This window comes from Dermacentor silvarum, chromosome 2, assembly GCF_013339745.2.
Source record: "Dermacentor silvarum isolate Dsil-2018 chromosome 2, BIME_Dsil_1.4, whole genome shotgun sequence".
Taxonomy (NCBI): Eukaryota; Metazoa; Arthropoda; class Arachnida; order Ixodida; family Ixodidae; genus Dermacentor; species Dermacentor silvarum.
The window spans coordinates 87,449,330-87,470,344 of record NC_051155.1 but is presented as its reverse complement, the minus strand read 5'-3'; the positions used below and the strand labels follow the sequence as shown (position 1 = coordinate 87,470,344).

At 46.5% G+C, this 21,015-nt stretch overlaps 1 protein-coding gene across 1 annotated transcript; it reads right to left on the bottom strand.

Annotated features, from left to right (window-relative positions):
- Positions 1-1,953: 1,953 nt before the first annotated feature.
- On the bottom strand, positions 1,954-20,258 carry LOC119440205 (uncharacterized). The gene is made up of 3 exons (XM_037705133.1): positions 19,500-20,258; positions 19,024-19,382; positions 1,954-2,134 (listed from the first exon to the last, which is right to left on the bottom strand). The coding sequence occupies exons 1-3, from the start codon at positions 20,256-20,258 to the stop codon at positions 1,954-1,956; spliced, it is 1,299 nt and encodes a 432-aa protein (XP_037561061.1).
- Positions 20,259-21,015: the final 757 nt, after the last annotated feature.

Sequence of the window (21,015 nt, the reverse complement as noted above, 5' to 3'; positions counted from 1 at the left end):
TAACGTCGAAAGGTCAGTAGAAAATTTGTTCGTATTGCGTAGTGGATTTTAACTTATAAGGAAGTCAGTGTCGAAATGACACAATGAATGATAGCTAGGCGAGAGAAAAGCACTCGGCAGGCACTGTTTCATTGCTCGGGCTTTAGTTTTCAGTTGTCTTTATTTTTTGCACTCGGCAGTTGCACTTAGAACAAGCAAGTTCAATTGGAAACATTGCTTAATTATTAAATCATAGCATATGTATACTTTATTGTTAAACCTATGCAAACCCGAACTCCCGTAATGTGTTGCACAGTAGCGAAAGGATGTTTGGTACCTCCTGCGGCTGCGAAGCTCTGCATTGCCGAGCGAGTGCGCTTAGCATTTCGTAGCACCACAGCCGATCATAATCATCATCACTACTCTCTGCTGTGTAACCTAAAGAATAAATCCGTCTCCCATAGGCCTCCATATACATCTATCTGAAGTTAACAGGGTGCCATTCTGTGTTGTACATTTCATATACTGGGTACGCATTCCTTTCGCTCCATTCTACTCCGTTCTTTTCGTTCACCGTTCATGATCGGCTGATTCCAGTGATAACGTGGGTGGGGCACTGCTTCGGCATCAGACGAAGCGTAAAGAGGATTGCCATTCTAATGGAATAATCGCGCTATCCCCGGACCTGGTCGTTGCGTTTAATCTTACGCCACATTCGAGCGCCTTTACTTACCGCTGATCTAGCCCAGTGGCTACTGCGTTGGGCTACTGAGGTCGCGGGTTTGATCCCGGCCGCATTTCGATAGTGTAGGAATGTGACAACGGTCGTGTATCTTGCATTGGGTGCACGTTGAAGAACCCCAGGTGGTCAAAATGTATCGGGAGCCTCCCCGCAACGGCGTGCATCGTAATGAGATGGCGGTTCTGGCACGGAAAAGCCCCGAATGCATTTTTCAGCACGTTGTCTTTCACTTGATTCCTAGTCGCCTAATATAAAAGGCCACGGACCCTTTGTTCTACGACCTGCCTGCCTTTTCCAGACTTCCCGCTGTTTCTCTTAAACTAGACTGTACAGTGTTCCGGAACTAGACCATGCTTCCGTTTTGCGATCACCAAAAGTCACAGTAATAATTTCCCATTGCGCGTTTGACGGTCTTACCTTTCTTCTTAGTACCTTTGTTGTCTTCTGTGATGCGCTCCTGCAAGTCAGCACTTCAAGAACAATGGTGACATCCTCCTTAAATTGTTTTATTAATCTGGCATTTACGACTTGTTAGTGCCGGCCAATTGCGCTTAGGCGCCTGTAACTTCTTGTTCTACCCAATTGAATTTCATGGATCACTTAACCGATGTTTTCTAGTCCCATGATAACTGTGAAGTTTATCAAATTATCCCGTTAGCGACCAATCACGGATTCTTGTTTACTTTGCATGTTTTTGCTTCAGAGCGGTCAAAAACGCGAAGTGTGCTTTGTTTTAGAACAGAAATGTTGTAAAAGAGCTCAGTGTGCCTTAAAAATAAATGCCTAGGATTTAGTCTCCCGCACTCTTGGTAGGACAACTTCAGTAACGCCGCAATGGACACGATTTATTTTCACTTATGACTTGAAAGTTTTGCTTTTAAAGCGTTTAGAACCAGTTTGTGTTTATTTCAAAATTTCTCAAAGCAAATAATGTCGTCCTCTAGGACAGCACAGACACTTAAATGTGTGATTTCAAATAATGATTTTATGTTGTTAGAATAGAAATGGCAATGATGAGTGTTCAGTAAAGGCTAATGCCCATGATGCGTATAAATACGCCAAGGAGTACAAAAGGCATACGTAAATGTCTTATGAAATATATTAGCTACCCTCAGAATTCGTAAGAGGGGAAATACCGTACCGGAAAGAGACTACGCAACGAGAAAGAATCTCTCCGATGCAATTCACTGCATGCTTTAGAAGTATTCAAGCTATTAGAATAGACTTGTGCCTTATGCATCTGCGATAGCATTTTGAACGAACATCTCGCTGCATTTGACGCGGCCGGTGTTGCTGATGTCGAAGACATGCATTTGTACCATGCAATGCTTCGGAGGCATGTGCGATGTTAACATAAGCTGTTGGTAGTAAAGCGTCCCGGTTGGAGATGGCTTGAGGATGATGACACATTTGCTGAAAATGAGAAAAGTAAAATAAATATTGATTCAGAGTTGCGAATCTGAGCAAAGAAGAGAAGTGTCCTTACAGTTAGTGGCAGTGCATTTATCTGTTAATTTATTTGCTTGAACAACTCATGTGGGGTTCCGTGTGTTTGGAAATGTGCTCTCTTTTAAAACAGTGGTCAACATCCAAACGAGTAGTTGACCAAGGACAACCCCTTACGCCCAAAGCCCCGTGATCTAGAACATTCCACCACTAAGCACTCCTGCTTTACCCAAGAGTGTGAAGGGCCCCACCATCTCTCAATAGAAATTGTCACTGCGTTTCAGTGAAATGTCACGGCAATTCTTGGGCAGCGCAGCGTCACAGAGAGGCGGAGCTGTGCCCAATTCGTTGGAGTGTAGGGAGAATTCGTTTGCGAATACGCGGGCACGCAGATCCGGTGGAATGCCATCGAGGCTTCCCACCAGCAACTGCCTGAAGTCTTAGCGATGAGGTCGTCCGTGATTAGTGCCATGCAGCTTGTGACTTTTTACTTTTATTTTGCTACCAACAAACTGGTAATAGCTATCGAAGCACTTCTCCCCACATACCGAGGTGAAGCGAACGGCAAACACAGTCGCGAAATTCTAAGCACTGCGGGCATCAATCGTAAGAACACCGATTTGCTGTTTTATGCCATTCTATGAAATAGTCAAAGGAGCCATCAGAAGAAATTAGACTATCTCACACTGTTGCATTCAACCTGTAAACTTTATCTGCAGTGGTTACGCGTGTAGAGATTAAGACGGTTAAAAAGAGCACCGAAATCCACGATGTCTGGCTGCCGTCTTTCCCACACTTATTTAAAGCATGAAATGCTTTTAGTTCCCTTTGTCGGCGACCTTCAAGGAACCTTAAGCCAAAAGATACAGCCGTTATCCGGGCACTCAAACGAGAACACTCGGGCATCGTTGCGAGAACAAAAGGAGATCATCCGGGCAACCAGTCAAAAGTTAAGAAAATGTGGTCTCTGGCCCCCAACCCTTTGTAAAGGACGGCATTAGATAGGCTAGTTATTGTCGAAATGAGTTACAAAAATATTGCTTCCGAGTTCTTCCTCATGTTTGTTCACGATATCACTGAAACTGTAACTTCCTGTAGGCTGAAGTTTTATTTGTCCTTTCCAATAGCGACTTTCAAAATGCAGATACAGGCCACAATACACTTGATTGTCATCTTTTGGAGCTGAGACGGGGTTGCCTGTGTTCTTTTCAACGCCAGCCGTCTGCGAGTTCCGCGGCGCGGCTTGTGAGCCACCTCCGTCGAGAGATGCCGCCACGCTGCGTGACCAGGCCGGCAGCGTCCGGCGCGCCGCGGATGGTTGTGTGGTGTGCCCTTGCGAACATGCACTACACCCATTTTAAGATAGTGGCTAGTATCATCTCTAACCAATCTGCTTTGCCGGTAGCCATTCACGCTTACATCTACTCTAGATTACGTCAGAGTCAGCATTTTTGTCAGTGCGTGTGCATGTATTCCTTACGCTTTGGATCTCGCTGAAGTGCATGAAATGTTTTATGCGCCCGTTTTGAGCAGAATAAAAAAAAATAAAGCAAGCAGAATACAAAGTGCATAGGGGATAGCAAGCGCACAATTGAATAAAACTTGAAACTGAAGGTAGCGCCAGAAAAGGGACAATCACAGGGGATGGTACAAAGTACCAGCGCTTGTACTTCCTGCTATGTGATTGTCCGAAATCAAGAACGGCGCCGACAGATGGAGTAGCTGACTGTGGTATAGAAGTTACATAAATAGGGATCAATTGCCTCAGGGAGGCTGTCCAACGTTTCGACACATGCACAACAAATTGGTCCACCTATAAAAACGTTTGCAAGCCTCCCCGAGGCACTTTATTCCTGTTTGTATAACTCCTATGTGACTGTGTCCTTTTTGCTCTACCTTCAGTTACAATCATGTCTAATAGAAAAGGCCATGAAAACGTATGACAAATAAATCAAAATTATTTCCATCACGAGTTTATCACACAATTATATTTTGAGCTATTATAGCTCGCCATAGCACTGCATACTTGAGCAATGATCGAACTCATTGGCCATACTGGCCTATAACAACACGTCGTAACATCGAATTACGAAGGTAATATACTTTATAAAAAAGCAATGACCAGTCAAATAGCCAATCTGCATGCTAAAGAAAGTGTGCGTCACAGTGTTTCCTAAATTTGGTCTTCAAATTTGCTCAAACGATCGCTACAACTAAAATGTTTTGAATCAGCCACTTGCTCGTCCGGGGTAGAATAAATTGCACAGATCCCGCATATTGTTGCACTTCTAATTATAGCTATTTGTCACGGTTAAATGCTCTCACTTATATCAACGAAGATAAGATAAGAGTAAAATATCTTGTGTTTTGCTGCAGCAGCACTCAAATGAAGGGGTTCAGTGAGCTCAGTGAACGGAGGCAACCATTTAAGTCCCTTGCCAACCTTATCTGCTTTTATCTAACATGCGCAAAGGAAAACAAGTAAAGGAAGAGTAAATGGTTGTGGCGGCGCGAAAAGACAGTGGAGCAAGCGGTTTTGGCTATCTGTATGTGTCTTTTTTAGTGCTAGGAACACAGTTCAGAGCAATTTCTTGCTTTCAACCTGACACAGCTTAGGAACCCTAGCCTCAAAAGATAATACGAGGTGCTCTTAAAAGTAATTGTCAGCAGTTCCAAATAAACAACCGTTAAATTTATTTTACAATATTCAGGACATTCTTAAAGAACTATAACAGCACGGCCAATAGGGAGCGACTGGCCTGAAGCAAAAGCAAGTGTTACGGTCTCACTAAATGGTAGTGCCTTAATAAGACCAGGATTGAACAAAATGACTTCTGCATAGTTAGTCGAACGATTCATGGCCAAGCGAATAGAACTGGAACCAGAAATGCACTTTCCTATCATTTGCCACACAGATTAGTGGAAGCAGTTAATGAGCACCATAACACGACTGTATGAAACAGTCTATTGTTGTCAGCAAGAAATGTAGAAAATGACAGATTAGAAGTCTACATAGCACCGAAAACAAAAGGTATCAAGGCTTTCAACCCTGCAACAGAGTGACATCGTTTAGGAGGAATGACCTTGTCATTATTTACTGCTGAAAATTATCAAGCAGCGATTTCAACGGTAAGCAGCTATTGATATTTAATACCTGACGTCGATGGCCACTCCTGATTATGATAACAAGAAGGGACAGTCGTACTGAAAATACACGTGGTAATTTATCATTGGAAGGAGAATGGCACAATAGCACAAAACAAGAATCGGATAGCGTGTATTAATAAGAAGCCAATGAGGCAACCTGAGATTAGACGAACGAAACAAGGTATTTCCAGCAAATAATTGCAAATAATCGCAATTCCTGTTTGCGAAAGCAAACAAGAAAGTTGCAACGTGAGAAGAAAGCATTGAAAGGAAGCACATCTGAAGGGAAAATATGGCAAGGTCCAACCTTCGCCAAGTCTACCATGGTGTCAGTGAATTGGTCGAGTAGACTTGGCCGTGTAGCTTTGGCAGATAATGGGGACCTGCGCCTTGTTCAGTTTGGAAGACTACTAGGGCGCCGACCTTGTCAGTCACTGTCGCCAACTCGGCCACTGATGGGCCTCTCATGGCTGATAGGAAATCTTTGATGGGTAGAAAGTGTCCGATGATTTACGGATGTCAGTAAAATAGTATTTTGGTAGGCACTGAAATCAATTTTTTCACTGGAAAGGCTACACAAAGCACAACATGTTTGGAGTCTCAGTCACGCATAGAAAACATTAAGAGCAGCCGATAGATTCACCCAGACGACATTGAGGCATCCTAGGGATGTCCATTAGATATCTCTGTTTGGACGTTGGGGACATCCTAAGGGTTTAAGAAAATGATCTTGAAAAGCTTCCAAGTGAAACATCGTAAGATGTCGCACGGATGCCCCAGCGAGGCCTTGTTTTAGATGTCATTGGGGCATTAGTCAGACGTCGAATCCTGGCATTGGATAGAGTTAATACACAAAAAATATACTACAGAGAACTCCACTGCTGCGATCGTTCGCGTGCCATGGCAATGATGGTTAGCACTTTAATTTGTCGGATTTTCGTTATTTGTGTCTTCAGACGTTCTTTTGGCTTTGTTTTCTTTGCCATATTTGCCTTTGTTGGTCTAAAACTCAAAGTTATCTTATTTCTAAACCCTCAAGGCAGTAAGGCTCTGCGAACATGCATAAACCGCTGCTAATTGTGCCATTTATAATCAGACTTGTACGTGATTGGGTATCCTTTTTTGATAGGTAATTTTCAAATTTTCTTGTGGAGAATCAAGGTAGCTGTGGAATTTTTGTAGATATTTCCCAAGATATCCACGTATGCTTCATGTACTCCTTGATTACACAATGCTTTTATTACTGCTGGTATCTCTACTCAATTAAATGCCTTTCATAATTTGGGAAAGCCATATATAGAGGTTCACTGTAATCCGCAGATTTCTCGATGACCTAATTGATGAGATCGAAATTGCTGATGACATTACGCTGCGTATCTTTCACTGCATACATCTTGCCTTATTCTACGCATAGTTTTTAAGGACTGATTTCATGCTGCGACCATTTTTACTGCTTCCTCTATCTTTCTCACGTTGTAATTTCGAATATCCCTCCATTTATTTTTGTTGAGCAGTTTTGACAGTTCAAGCGAATTCTATCTGATCTCTTGAGTTGAACACTTTCATGCCTTGCCGTTTTTTTATTAGGTCCTTTGATACTTGGGAGAACTACCATACTGGTTGCCTTGGTACCTTGCCTTCCACTTCAATTGATGATTCTGAAATCAGCTTACTTACGGTTTCATTCATTACCTCTACGTTATCTTCATTTTCTTGTTTTAAAGCTGCCTATTTGTTTCCGAGCACCAGCCTGAATTCGTCGGCTCTTACCCTTACTGCGTCTATGTTGGCATGTTTCTGCTGAACTAATTTTACTCTTTCGCTCTTCAAATTAGGATATATCCTAGGCCTTACTGAACTATGACTACTGCCCTTAACTATAAATAACACTTCTACAATCCTTCACTATGCTGGGTTTGACCGAAAGTATGAAATCTATTTCATTTCTTGTTTCTTCATTAGGACTTTTCCCAGGTCCACTTGCTGTTACGGCGCTTCCTGCCGAATGTACTCCTTATTCGGAGCCTATTCCTTTACGCGAATTTTACCAACACCTCTCCTCTATGTTCTTAGAATCGATCCTGCAGTTGTCAATCGTTTGCTGCCCGGCCTGCCTTTTTCCCACTTTTGCATTGAAGTCACCCATGAGTACAGTGTACTAAGTTTGCACCTTTATCATTGCTTATTTCTCATCGCTACGCGCGGTAAACTGCTGCAACTACAGTCAAAGCATTTATTTGGGCGAGTTGGTTGTGAATTGCGAATTGGTTTTTGCTCAAGACGACGCGGACAAAATAAGGGGGTTACAGAACACACGATGCGCTTTTCATTCCATTTCCAAAACCATTTCGCTGTGCTGCTACCATACTACGCGGTCATCCTGCGTAGGTATTTCGTAGAGCGCTGAGTGTCAGTTACAAATGGTCAACACTTTACTACGTGGGGCTACCTAGTACAAAGCAATTGATGTACCGTTGCGGCATCGGCAACGGGTTTTGATAGGAGTTGCAGGCCGAAAACAGACGGCTTAGCGAAAAAACACGGCAAAACATCAATATTTGTCCTTGAAGTCATACGGCACTACGTAAATTCCGAATTTACATACGCTGATCCTAGAAAGAAGCGAGACAGTTATGAAAGGCAGACCATGGACGGTGAAGAGAAAAAAATGCATACATCCGGACGAGACTTTTCTCAGTGGTGTCGTGGATGTGTGTGACAGCGGTGCCAGTTTGATGGGCAGGCGCCTGGGCACATTAAGGCTTGGACTGGAAGTTTGGACTACAAATCCAATCATTTCATGCTCTGCGGCGTGACATCAACGTGGTCGCAGGTTACGAGTGCTTTTGCTTGTTTTATGGCACTCAATATTAACCCCCAGCCACAATTATTACACACATCCACATTTCTAATTTGATGAACTCGATCGGTGTGTGCCGTCTCTTCTCTGACCTTAGTCTTTGACTGGTTTAAATTTTCATTAAATAACTGGCTCCGTAAGAGCCATGATTGCAGTCACAAGTCGCATTTATGTTTTGTATACCTCAACGGAGTGATCAGAAACTATGTTACAAATGTAGGGCCGAATTCACATAGTTGTTTATTAGTTGGACCTGTTTGCGGTTACGAATGACTACTAATTTCTACGAGCATTACGAATGACTAAGAATAATACGAGTGGCTACCAGCACATCTCGCGTAACAACTTTCTTGTCAATAAACGCGTGTATTCGGAGAGTATAACTGTTTCCTTAGCTCTTTTTTATGTGTGTTCATTCTTATTGAAAGTCTTGTTCTGAAATTAACTAGGAAAATGTCGCAGTTTCACCCGAAAGGCGAAGCATCAATTGCCATAGCAAATTAGTAGACAACTATACGAACTAAGCATATTAGTTTTATCGGCCGTGTAAACTTGTAAACATTCACTTACGAACTAAATAACAGGTACGGTGTAACGCGTGCACAAGTAAACATGAACACATATCGCTCGATGACCGCGGAAACTCGCTGTCAAAACGCTGGAGTTAGGAGGCACGGATAGCAGCGAACGAATTGACCTTAGTGCCGTCTCTCGCTTCAGCGCGAACTATAAACATCGAAAGCACAGCACATACGAAGGTACCGGCCATAGTTGCACTTTGTTCCCAGCGCAGAGCGCTTTGAAGATAAGGCCTATGTGAGCGCGCACTTTTGCCACGTCGCAGGTCGCTTTCAATGTACGGCGCCGCCGGAGCAAATCCCCCCCCCCCCTTCCTTTCTCTCCTCCCCCATTCCCCCGTGCGAACCGCTACCAACGGTGACCCTCGCAAGATTTCATTCGCACATACAGCGTACAGCGCGCGGCGGCGTTGTTACCGTGTTTGGACTTTATACGGAAGCTCACTGCGACGTCCATGACCACGTTCACGGCAGAAATGCGCTTGGAGTGTTCTTTTGGGGCATTGTGTGTGGTACACACACACACACACACACACACACACACACACACACACGCACACGCACACGCACACACACACACACACACACACACACACACGCACGCACGCACGCACGCACACACGCACACACACACGAAGGACCGAGCAGACCCCTCCACCTTCCCTAAGAAGCCATTTTGAGAATAGTGTAGGTATTTAAAAACAGCAACAAGACCAGATGCACATTTGATGGGTGCGATATACTCCCGCCTTCACACTTAGTGTCTACCACTCGGAACATGTCTTTAAATTGTCGTAGGATTGAGAAAATTGTCTGTCAAATTGACAGAAACTGGTATACTTGTAGGCCCTAAACAGGGTATTATATTTTATTTTTGTCTCTGAATGTGGTGGCGTCACTTGACGGTAAAATAGTGCAACCTGCCTGTGTAATGTCACTGAAACAAAAAGCCGCGCAGGGAGCTTTATATTGCTTGCATACATACGGCATTGTCTGAAACTGTATTTAATTCACTTCTGTTAACTTTTGTTTGAGTGAGAATTAACTATTTTTTCTTCCCTGCTTGCGATGATGATTGATGATGATGAATTATTGGCATCCTCTTTTAAACGGGGCGGTGACAAATAGTTACCTAGCCTGCTTGAGTTACTCAGGCATGCTATACATGCTTTTCATTCTAGCAATGTTGCATACATCTCTTTAATATTTTTTTCTTTTACTCTAAACTTCTCTATCTACCTCGTACCGCTACCAATGCCTGTAACGAATAAGGTCGTATTGATCGCTTCCCTGCTTTTTTTCCCCACCAATACTCTAAAAGTCTCATGCTTATATCGACTGCTGACCGGCTGATGCTTTCGTCCACTTTAAATCCAAGCGCTTTTGAAAGGTGTACGTAACCTACGGGTCTCACTTCGTGAATCCCTTCGCGTTCCATTAGGATGTGCTGAGTGGTCTCCGGGTTTTTGATGCAGCCTACACATGCCTCATGTAGTTGCAAATATTTGCTACAGTATATTTTTGTATTTCTTTTTGTCTTTATAATTGACATTAAGAGAAAAAATACAGCTGGGCAGGCCATGTAGTGCCTAGGGTGCATAACCTGTGGACAATTAGAGTGACAGAATTATTATTATTATTATTATTATTATTATTATTATTATTATTATTATTAGATTTGAAAACATATACACAGGAATGTGAAAGCCAGGAGTAAGACATGGAAACTGCCACCGGAAGGGGCACAACGCCTGCCTACTCTTCGTAAAGAAGAAGACAGAAACATTGAAATGGAAGATAGGAAGGAGGGGAGGAAAGGAAGAATGAAAGAGCGAGATGACAAATCTCAAAGAATAAAGTAGAACACACAGAACAAGTCACACAGAGTAAGACCCGTCACTGCAGGCCACACTACTAAAGAATGTTAAATACAAGAAATAGTTCCTGAATTACAAATGGGACCCTAAGTTCGTTACTTCTAGAAAAGTATGGGTGCCGAGAGAAAGGAAGCGCAGTCGAGGATGGCGTGATAGTGCGACTGGGCATGCGATACGTGTGAAGCTTATTGTTACGTGGAAGCACAGTGGGGAAACTATTTACAAAGTGTATTTACAAGGGGTAGCAAGCACTGGCCAACATGGAAGCCAGCCGGCATCAAACAAGGCACGTCGTCGTTATCAGATCAGCCAGATACCGCCTATGCGTCTGTCCCACTACATCGAGGTGTCAACTAGAGCACTGCACGAGCCGATTTTTTCATCCCGGGCCCGGCCCGGGCCCGTTTTTACGTTGGGCTGCCCGCCCGAGCCCAAACAAAAGTTTTATGGCGAGACCCGGGCCCGGCCCGGGCCCGGAAATAATCTACGTTACCCGCCAAGCCCGGCCCGCCACCCCTTGACCTGAGGCCCGAGCCCGGCTCGAGCCCGGCTCGAAACCGGTCTGAACCCGGCCCGACACCGAAAAAGATCACCGAGCGGCATTAAAAAAATAAAGAGAATGAAAGGAATTTATTCTTAAGGCATAAATAACATGTAATTATGAACACCATTTAGGCGCACTGGCATTTAGGCGCGCTGGTATTTGCGGTCTGAACGCAAATACCAGCGCGCGAAGTAGTACGAATGACCCTGCCAAGCAGTATCGCCAGCAGTTTCCAACGACGCGACCTTGATGCGGCCCAATCCACTTCTGTCGCAGCGCCGCCACAGTATTTTTCCACGTCGGGCGCCTCACTGCAAAGCATGCGCCGCCCCAGCCGCTCACTGTGTTCTAGTGCAGTCTCGCTGAAGCTCAGCCACGACAGGTCGTTAGCGCAGCGCACGGATGGAGTAAATGGAGAAAGAAAGTTTCTCGTTCTTCCACGGTGCAGCGTAATGCGCTGCTGCTAGGCGGCCGGTTGAGAACGTGCCTGCAATCATAGATGGACGCAGCGCCATATTTCAGCCTCGTGCCGAATTATCTTATCTTACCAGTCATCGATTTACCAATTCGCCTTTGAAGAATCAGCCAATCCTGAACGCGCTTGCACCGCACCGAAAGCATGAATTACATTGATTTAAGTAAGGAATACAATGGCATCCTTTGGTTTGAGGCGACTCTGGCCTTTCTGAACCTTTACATTCTGTTCAAATAGCGCAAAATACGACGGAAGAAGAAAAGGGAAGTATACATGGGGGTAGCACTAGTAGCTTCCAGCTGCACCGGGGCAACAGGTTTTTCAGAGTCGAGACGCGCGAGGATAACTCGCTGCACGTTACATGCACACCACCAGAAAGTCCGAGCCCGGCCCGGGTCCGCGTCCGGCCCGGGTCCGCGTCAAAATACCTGAGCCCGGCTCGGACCCGTGTCAAAAAGCATATGCCGTGCCCGAGCTCGGCCCGAGCCCGTGAAAAAATTGCCCTACCCGGCCCGGCCCGCGAGCTGGGCCGGGCCGAGCCCGGGCTTTCGGGTAAGCCCGTGCAGTGCTCTAGTGTCAACATCATCTTCCTATTCAGCACTTAGCAATATGTAACTAGTTCTTCCTCTTCTGACCATAAAGTGTTATGATGGGGACCCAGAGACGGGGGGCGGGTGCCGCTATTTCGCGTTTCGACGCTTTTGTGCGTACTATTGCTGTAATGGCGAGCCGCTCCGCTTATGGCACTCTTGCAAGCACTCTCAGCGTGATTCAAACTGAAGTCGCCGGCTAAACTGTATGGCTTGCCTTTTCGAGCACGAAACAGTTCATTCGCACCGATATCTAATTATCAGCCTTTATTTTGTGTCGTCGCGAGAGCGGTTAGGCCTACCGTGGCCCAGCGCGGGCTCAGCCTGTTCATATCACCTCAGTGGGAGACCACGAGGCTGCCGACGAATATGACTCCGATATGGGATGCCCACCCGACGCCTGTCTCGGGGTCAGCAAGCGACAGCTGGCTGCAATAACTGTCGACGTGTATCGCATGCCCGGCCATGCTCTCGTCTCGATTCCAGTAAGGTGCCGCTTCGTGGGACTCGCTTCTGCGTAGCCCCGCTCTAGACAAGCAAATCCTGGCAGTCCAGCGTGCCCGCGACCGCGCCGGTGGGCTAGACCTGCCGGTCCCGACGTGGGACTAGCCGGGTGTGCGACGAGGTCACGTCCTCGCCGGACCTCTAATAAAAGTTATTTCACTCACTCACTCACTCACTCACTCACTCACTCGGGGAGCTGATGGTCACGCGGGCCGCTCGCTTCCGCATTCGGGTTGATAATGATGGAGGCAGTACATTTAATTAAATATAACGACACGTCAATGAGTGTGGTATGATGACAGGAACACATGCGGTTACATGTCGACGGAGATTACAGACAAACGTCCCGAACTCAGAGGCAAACACATCAGTGACGTCATTTTCTCTGACAGAGAGACAATAACTGAAAATCATGCTGACCCAGAGACAGTGACGAGAGCGACACGAAGACGATGTCGATATGACGAGGACGCTGACGAGCACATTGTGTTCCCATGACGACAGAGCTTATATGACGGAAAAATAAAAACAAGTAGTCAAGAGTGAGCTTGTGAGAGGGACGCTGAAAATGATTCCAGTGCTGAAAGGTGCGTTCGAGACAATCGCCGTTCTTTGCCCAAAAGTGTCTGGCACTTTGCATTTTTATGGCCCTCGCAATGAATGCACAATCTAGAAAATTCTCAGATGTTATTGGCTGTAGGTCGATAGTATCTATGCTAAATATCGTAGCCATATCTTTTTAGCCTAGCCTTGAGGATTTGTCAAAGTGCGCAATTTGAGCGTTGGATCACGGAGGTATATTAAGAGAGGTGCAAAAACATCGAAGGTACGCCATTGCTCCAAGCGTATCGCGACCGATCGCGAATGTTTGTAGCTTGGCGCTAGGTGGCAGCAAGGGTAGTCGGGTCCTACTCCGGTTCTTTACCCCATGAGAAAGTATATAGCTTCGGTAGTTAGATTTAAGTAGTTACACTTAAGTTTTATTTCTCACACCGCAAAGTGTCAAATGACGGGGAATATTTTTTGTCATTTAAAACGAACTGATAGGGTGGATTTGTCAAGTACCTGTCACTGCAGACACGTCATGTAATCTGTGGGGCTTTTCTGGCATTTGCGTTTATCAGCGAAGCCAGTCGTAATTTGTGGTGCGTAGCAAGAAACTGCCAAGAAAGAAAATTTCTTGCCGAGACGAGATTGGAACCCGCGTACCCCCGGTCCTAAAGCCGGCGTCGTAACAACTAGGCTGTACAGCCTTTTCTCTTTATTTCCAGCTTGGCTACAAGTTCAAAATCGCGTTCAGGCGGTAGAAAATGAATGCCATGTGGATTGAGGGGTAGGTCTATCTGTAAAGTTCTCTGTAATATATCCCCAAAGAATATAGCATTATTACAGTCAATAAAAACATGTTCAATAGTTTCAGCTTTGTTGCACAGAAAGCATCTGCTACCCCACGGTACATAAATGCCTCTTTCTTCTAACCACGTTTTAACAGGCAAGGTTCCCGTGTGAAGCTTGAAGAAAAATGTTTTAACGTTGGCTGGTATCTGCATATTTTTAACCCTCTTGAGTACGCCTTGCCCACGCCCTTCTTGAAACATTAACCCATACAATGGTACATGGAACACACTCTCAACAAGCTCCTTCATAAGACGCTTTCTTTTTACAGTGGAGAGGTACTCAAGTGAAAATCTTGCCGTGAGGAACCGATAGGACGTAAAAACTTCGCGCAAGAACCGCGATATTGTGTAACGAGGGCCAATGGCCGAAGGTACAATAAAATCAGGCATAACACCTGTTAACATGGTCTGAAAAAAAAAACAACAACACCGAAGCGGGTCTCTTTCGTCTCGTAGCAATATGAAACGTGATACGACTTGCTGAAGAAACAAGTGACACCATGATAGCCCACCTTTCTTTACTCGACGAAACAAATTTGTCCTTGATGTTCGCTCCCACGTAGAGCAGAAGATTAACGTGGAAAAGATGCGGTGAATTTTTTTAATGTGCTTACGTGTGCAATACAGTACCTGCAGAAGATACATAATTTTTACAGCGAGAAAAACGTTACAAATAGTGCCACGTGCAAAAATGGACATTTCACGGCCGCCCCATGCTTCGGCCATCACAGGCATTTCATCTGTTTTTTCGAGCCAGAGTGACTCGTTCTCCCGATACCTACCCAAAGGTGCCCTCAGATAAGTGCTAGGTGTTGTGAGCCACTGCATATTTTCAAGAACACCGGGCATGGTATTCCAATGGCCATGCCACAGACCAATACTCTATTGCTTTTTAATTTGACTGCCGCTTTTCTTGCAAAATTTGTCAGTAATTCTTAATAATGAATAATGAACTGACACTCTTTCTATCTACAGCAAATAGGGCTACGTCATCGGCATAAGCTAGAACACGGACTTCACACGATTGTATCTTAAACCCCCTGATTTCTGTACTATTAAGTATTTTTCTACAGAGCGTCTCCAATAATAAAGCAAAAAGTAAAGGACTTAACGGACAACCCTGTCGAACGGGAGAGAGGACTTGTATGCGTTGTGAAAGTTCACCATTTACAATAAATTGGTACATGAGCTTTGATATGCCATTTTGATGCCTTTACATATCACGGAACCGAGTCCAACATAACTATTTAACAAGAAGAGAACAGTATGTAGTACCATGTCAAAAGCCTTAGCTAGATCTATTTGGAGCATCGCTACTTTGAGGAGAGCGCTATCACAATATTCTAAAATGCTTCTAGCTAAATGAATATTTGTAAATATTTTCCTACCCCTAATGCCGCATGTCTTGTGCGGCCCAACTAACTTCCGTATAACCTCCTGCAGCCTTGCTGAAAGAACTTTCATTAAAACCTTGTAATAAACATTTGTCAACGTAATTGGCCTCTATCCGGTTACCTTACGTAATATATTACTATGTTTGCCTTTTGGGATTAGTACTGTGTGCGCACGATTGAACGATGGGAGTAAAGTCTCCCGCTCAAGTGCCTCTGAAAATATTTCGTGCAATGCTGTTGCCATATCCGTCTCAAACGCCTTGTAAAATGCTGCGGTAATCCCATCCGGACCAGGAGATTTGCCCGAGCTTAGTTCCTCAATAGCCCTCTCAATTTCTAGCATACTAATTTTCTTTTCTAATAAAATTGTTTCCTCTTCGTCTAGTGTTGGAATCTCTGCCAGGAACTCATCCTCGTAGCCTGGAACCTTTGGCTCACGACAAGCAAACAATTCTCGATAGTAATTTTCAAATGCTGTCATGATAACTTTCTGTTGTCTAGATATCTTACCATCATATTCTATTTCTAATATTTCATTTCCTCGAGCGTACGCCTTTTCATCTGACAAAGCTCGCTTTGTTGGTACTTCCCCCGCGAGATATTTTTCAGCTTGCGCACGTATAATTGCACTTCTGTATGTATTTTCTTCTAAGCTTTAGAGTTTTCTTCTAACGTCTTGCAGTTCTTGCATGATAATACCCGGATGAGCTGTTTCGATTCGCACCAAGTCTTCCAGCTCTTGCCACATGTCCTGTTCCTGTTTTTGAGCTTGATACTTCATGTGTCCACCTCTTTCTATTGCGTTCAATTTTACCCTCTGTTTAAACAACGCCCACTTTTCTGCGGCACTGCGTAGTGTGTCACTAAAAAACTGCTCGATTTGTTTCTTTGTTTTATCTAAGAACACTTCATCTCTGATTAGCTTAGTGTTCAATTTCCATCTTTCCCATTCAATTTTTCTTTTTTGCTTTTGGCCTATCTCAAACCTCACTATACAATGATCACTAAAAGAGACAGCAACATCGTAGTTCTGACACGGAGGCGGAATCTCTGAACATACGTACACACGTTCTAGTCGTGCATGACTGGTGCCTTGAAAGTGTGTGAAGTGTTGGCGACTTCCACCCCTCGCGAACTGTGTCACATCCCTTAAAGAAAATTTGCTCACGCATTGTTTAAGAAACGCATCACTTTCATCACTTATACTAGCAGTCGTTGAACGGTCTTCTTCATTAGGGACACAGTTAAAGTCACCCAACACAATCACACACCTTTCACAGTCAAAATACGCACTCAGTTCGCGAAAGAACATCTTTCATGCGGCTTTGTAGGTGCGTAGACACAAATAAATCTAAATTTTGCCTCCCCGTAAAAAAAGTCACTTAAAACAAAACGTCCTTGCAAGCAGCTTGTAACCGTTTCCATGACAATGCCAATATAATTTTTAACAAACAAGATACATGCAGCTGGTGTTCCCACCGCATGGCTCACGCATACATTGTACCGTAAAGAAAATTGTGCTACCAATCTCTCCGTCGCCTCCTCTTTGCTAACCTTAGTTTCCTGAACCGCAAGCAGGTCTAGGTCTCTCTCTTGCATCATGCGTTTGACCTGATATTGCTTGGGACTAGACCCCCGACCCCGTACGTTGAGCGTACCGATGCGTAATGGTGCAGGTATACTAATCATACTGATGGATGGAAACAACTTTATTCAAATCCGGCGAAGTTTAATGACCCGGGCTCAGGTCTCCCATGAGGGGACTTCGAGGCCTTGCCTCGTCGCCGCCTCCCGGGCCCGCTGGACTGCCCACTCTTGTGTCTTGAGGTTGGAGCTGCGCAGAGCGGCGGCCCACTTCGACGCAAGAGCCTCCGGAGCTACTGCCATTTTCGCTGCTATAACAGGACACTCCCACAGCATGTGTGAGAGTGTCGCTCTAGTTGCCTGACATAATTTGCAAATAGCACTCGGGTATTACGTGGGGAAAATGTGCTGCAATCGCACCGGACTGGGGAAGGTGTGTGTCTGCAGTTGTCGCCAGACGACTGCCTGGCAACGTTTCAGTTTGGGGTGAGGTGGGGGCAATATCCTCCTGCCTAACTGGTAGTGCTTGGTGATATCGTTATAACTTACTAAGCGTTCTCGCGTGTTTCGTACAGGAGGTCCGAACTCGAAGAGGGTGTCTCAGACTCTGCGCGGCGAGTCAGTTGTCAGTTCTCGCGCAGAGCGGTGTGCCACCTCATTCAAGTTAGGGGGGCCCTCGTCGGTGGGGGTGGCGACGTGCGCTGGGAACCACATGATTGCGGTGCTATCGAAGTGCTGTCGACCAGCTTTCCTTAGGATCTGAAGAGCTTCGGAGGCAATGCGCCCCCGCGCGTAGTTACGAACTGCGGATTGTGAGTCGCTAAGAACTACCTCGCAGAAGGGGTCGGTAAGCGCAAGCGCAATCGCAACCTCTTCCGCTGTATCTGGGTATTCCGTGCTGACACTACACGCGTGAGTAAGCCGGGAGTTAACGTCTATGACTACCGCCGTAAACCGGTGTTCTTGTGTGTACTCTGCCGCGTCTACGAAGCGCGTAGTCGTCTTCCCACCAAAGGAGGCCAGCAGTGCCTTGGCACGGGCCTGGCGTCGGCCCCCGTTATGTTCGGGGTGCATGTTTCGAGGGATAGGGGCGACGATCAGCGTGTCGCTGATGTCGGGTGGAATGGCCTGTTTCTGACCGTGTTGGACATGGTAATTGAAGCCTAGTTTCTGTAGGATGTACCGACCCGTGGCTGTCAGGGACATGCGTTCGAGTTGGGAGGCTCTTTGCGCATCCACGATTTCCTCAAGCGTGTTGTATACCCCCAGCTGTAGCAGACGAGAAGTGCTCGTGCACTCCGGTAAGCCAAGGGCGATCTTGTAAGTCTTGCGTATAAGGGTGTTCAGTTTCTCCCTTTCGGTGACATTCCAGTTGTGGAAGGCAGCCACATAAGTAATGTGACTGATTGCGAAGGAGTGTATGAGGCGCATGACGCTGTCCTCCTTCACGCCCGTGTGCTTGTTTGTAATGCGTTTGATCAGGCGGGTAGCCGCTGTAGCCTTGCCTTCAATCCTGCGAATAGCTTCTGCGTTTGACCCGTTGGCTGCTATATGCATGCCAAGGATGCGTATCTTCGGGACTCGGGGAATACAGGAGCCGTCTTGCGTATACAGGAGTATTTCCTCACATTGGCGTGATTCGCCGGTAGGCTTGGGCCGGCGGCGCGGGCGGTAGAGGAGCAGTTCCGATTTGAGTGGAGATAGTCGGAGACCCGTGTCTTGGAGGTAGGTTTCTATTGCAGAGACTGCTGCTTGTAAGGTGCCTTCTATCTGACCGTCACTGCCCTTGTCGACCCACAGGGTGATGTCGTCTGCATACAAGGAGTGATGGAGGCCGTCAATCTCGTCAAGGCAGGCCGGGAGACCCAGCATCACGAGGTTGAAAAGGAGCGGGGATATGACCGACCCTTGAGGAGTGCCGGCGCTTCCTAGTGCATGTTCGTGGGATGTCATGCTGTCGACTGCGAGGGTGACTGTGCGGCACGACAGGAAGTCTCTGATGTAGTTATAGCTGCGCTCGCCCATGTTGAGCTTGTTAATTCGGCTCAGGATTGCTGCATGTGATACATTGTCGAATGCCTTTTCCAGATCGAGACCAAGGATGGCGCGGGTGCCACTAGTTGGGTCGTTGATGATCTGGTGGTAGAGCTGGAGCATAACGTCTTGAGTGGAGAGATGTGACCGGAAGCCCACCATAGTGGATGGGTAGGCTCCAGTGTCCTCGAGGTGGCGGTTGATACGGGTGAGGAACGCATGCTCCATAACCTTGCCAACGCAGGATGTGAGGGAAATGGGCCGCAAGTGATCCAGGCTGGACGGCTTGCCTGGCTTCGGTATCAGGACTGCCTTAGAGCGTTTCCACGCATCTGGGATGCGACCCACTCGCCAGCATTTGTTGACGTATGTCGTGAGAGCGGTGATCGAGACATCATCAAGGTTTCGTAGAGTCTTGTTTGTAACCTTGTCAGGACCAGGTGCTGATTTGCCATTAAGGTCGTGTAGAGCTGCGCGGATCTCTGACTCGTGAAATTCTTCATCGAGCGTCGCGTTTGGCTTGCCGGTGTAATCTCCGTGTTGGACATCGGGTCGTTGAGGGAAGTACTTCTCTAGCAGGCGTGTCACGATCTGTTGATCACTCGTGGTAGCCCGTTCCTTGTGTAGAAGGCGCTGCAGGTTGGCACGTTGAGCAGACTTGCCCTGCGTTTCCCCCAACAGGTGACGCAGGAGACGCCACGTGCTGCCATTGTGCAGCTGCCCGTCGATTGCGTTGCAGATGTCGTACCACTGCTGGCGGCTTAAGGTGCGGCAATGTTCTTCTAGCTGGCGATTGATCAGTGCGATCTTCTTACGAAGCTTTCGGTTGTGCCGTTGCTTCTTCCATCTTGCGTATAGTGATGTCTTGGCTTCCCAGAGGTGGGCTAGTCGACTGTCGATTTTATCAACCTGGACTTCGGGTGTGACCGTCTGTGTCGCCCTGTTCATGTCGTCATTCAGTGTCTCCATCCATGCCTCGATGTTATCGATGGTCTCCTCACCTCTCTGTTCGACTCGCTGCTTTCGGAACTTGTCCCAGTCCGTCCATTTGAATAACTTAGGGGGAGGGGGTGTACCCGCCTGAGGAATCCGTGTCTCTATGACCATGTGGTCGCTACCGAGATTTTCAAAGGTATTGCGCCACGTTGCTTGAAGCACGTTTCGGACCGCCGTCAGGTCCGGCGTCGTGTCCCGTGCCGTTGACGTGCCCGTGCGAGTCGGCGCCGTGGGATCGGTAATAAGAGTTAGTTCTGCATCATGCAGGTCCTGCCACAGGCGTCGGCCTTTGGCTGTAGTGTAGCCATATCCCCAGGCCTCGTTCGGGGCGTTAAAGTCACCCCCCACCAAAAACGGGTGTGCGCCCGCCAAGGCAAGCGCCCCCCGGAACAGAGAGAGGAAACGACGTCGCGAGTGAGCCGGATTACTGTATACGTTGAGGAGAAATACACTGTGTTTACGTGTCCTATTAGGAAGGAGCTCTACGAGCATGTGTTCCGCATGTGCACCGCGTACGGTGTGTTCTTGTATTACGATACCTTTCCGTATTAAAATTGCGAGTCCTCGATCAACGGGAATCGGCGAGGCGTGTACATTGTAACCTGGAAGCTTTGGTATGGTGCCTACTGTTTCCTGTATCATTATGACGTCGGGCTTGGGTTGCGCATGTCGGACGTATTGTTGCAGCAGTGGTTGTTTTTTCGTGAAGCCCCGACAGTTCCACTGCCACACCACGAGCTCGTTAGCTGGGCTGGCCATCGTGGTGCTGTACGTGTGCATTAACTGAGATAGGACTAGTGTGAATGACGGTAGGTCCCATGGTGGGCATTGGCGTGCTTTCGCGAAGGCCTATATGGGTTTCAACCCT

Excerpts from the sequence above, each read along its gene's own strand:
- LOC119440205 (XM_037705133.1), bottom strand. The coding sequence starts at position 20,258 with ATGGTCATAGAGACACGGATTCCTCAGGCGGGTACACCCCCTCCCCCT. Across the intron at positions 19,383-19,499 it reads ACGTCAACAAATGCTGGCGA|GTTATGGAGCATGCGTTCCT; the intron begins GTGGGTCGCATC and ends TGCGTTGGCAAG. Across the intron at positions 2,135-19,023 it reads AGCGCCGGCACTCCTCAAGG|CAAATGTGTCATCATCCTCA; the intron begins GTCGGTCATATC and ends TCTCATTTTCAG.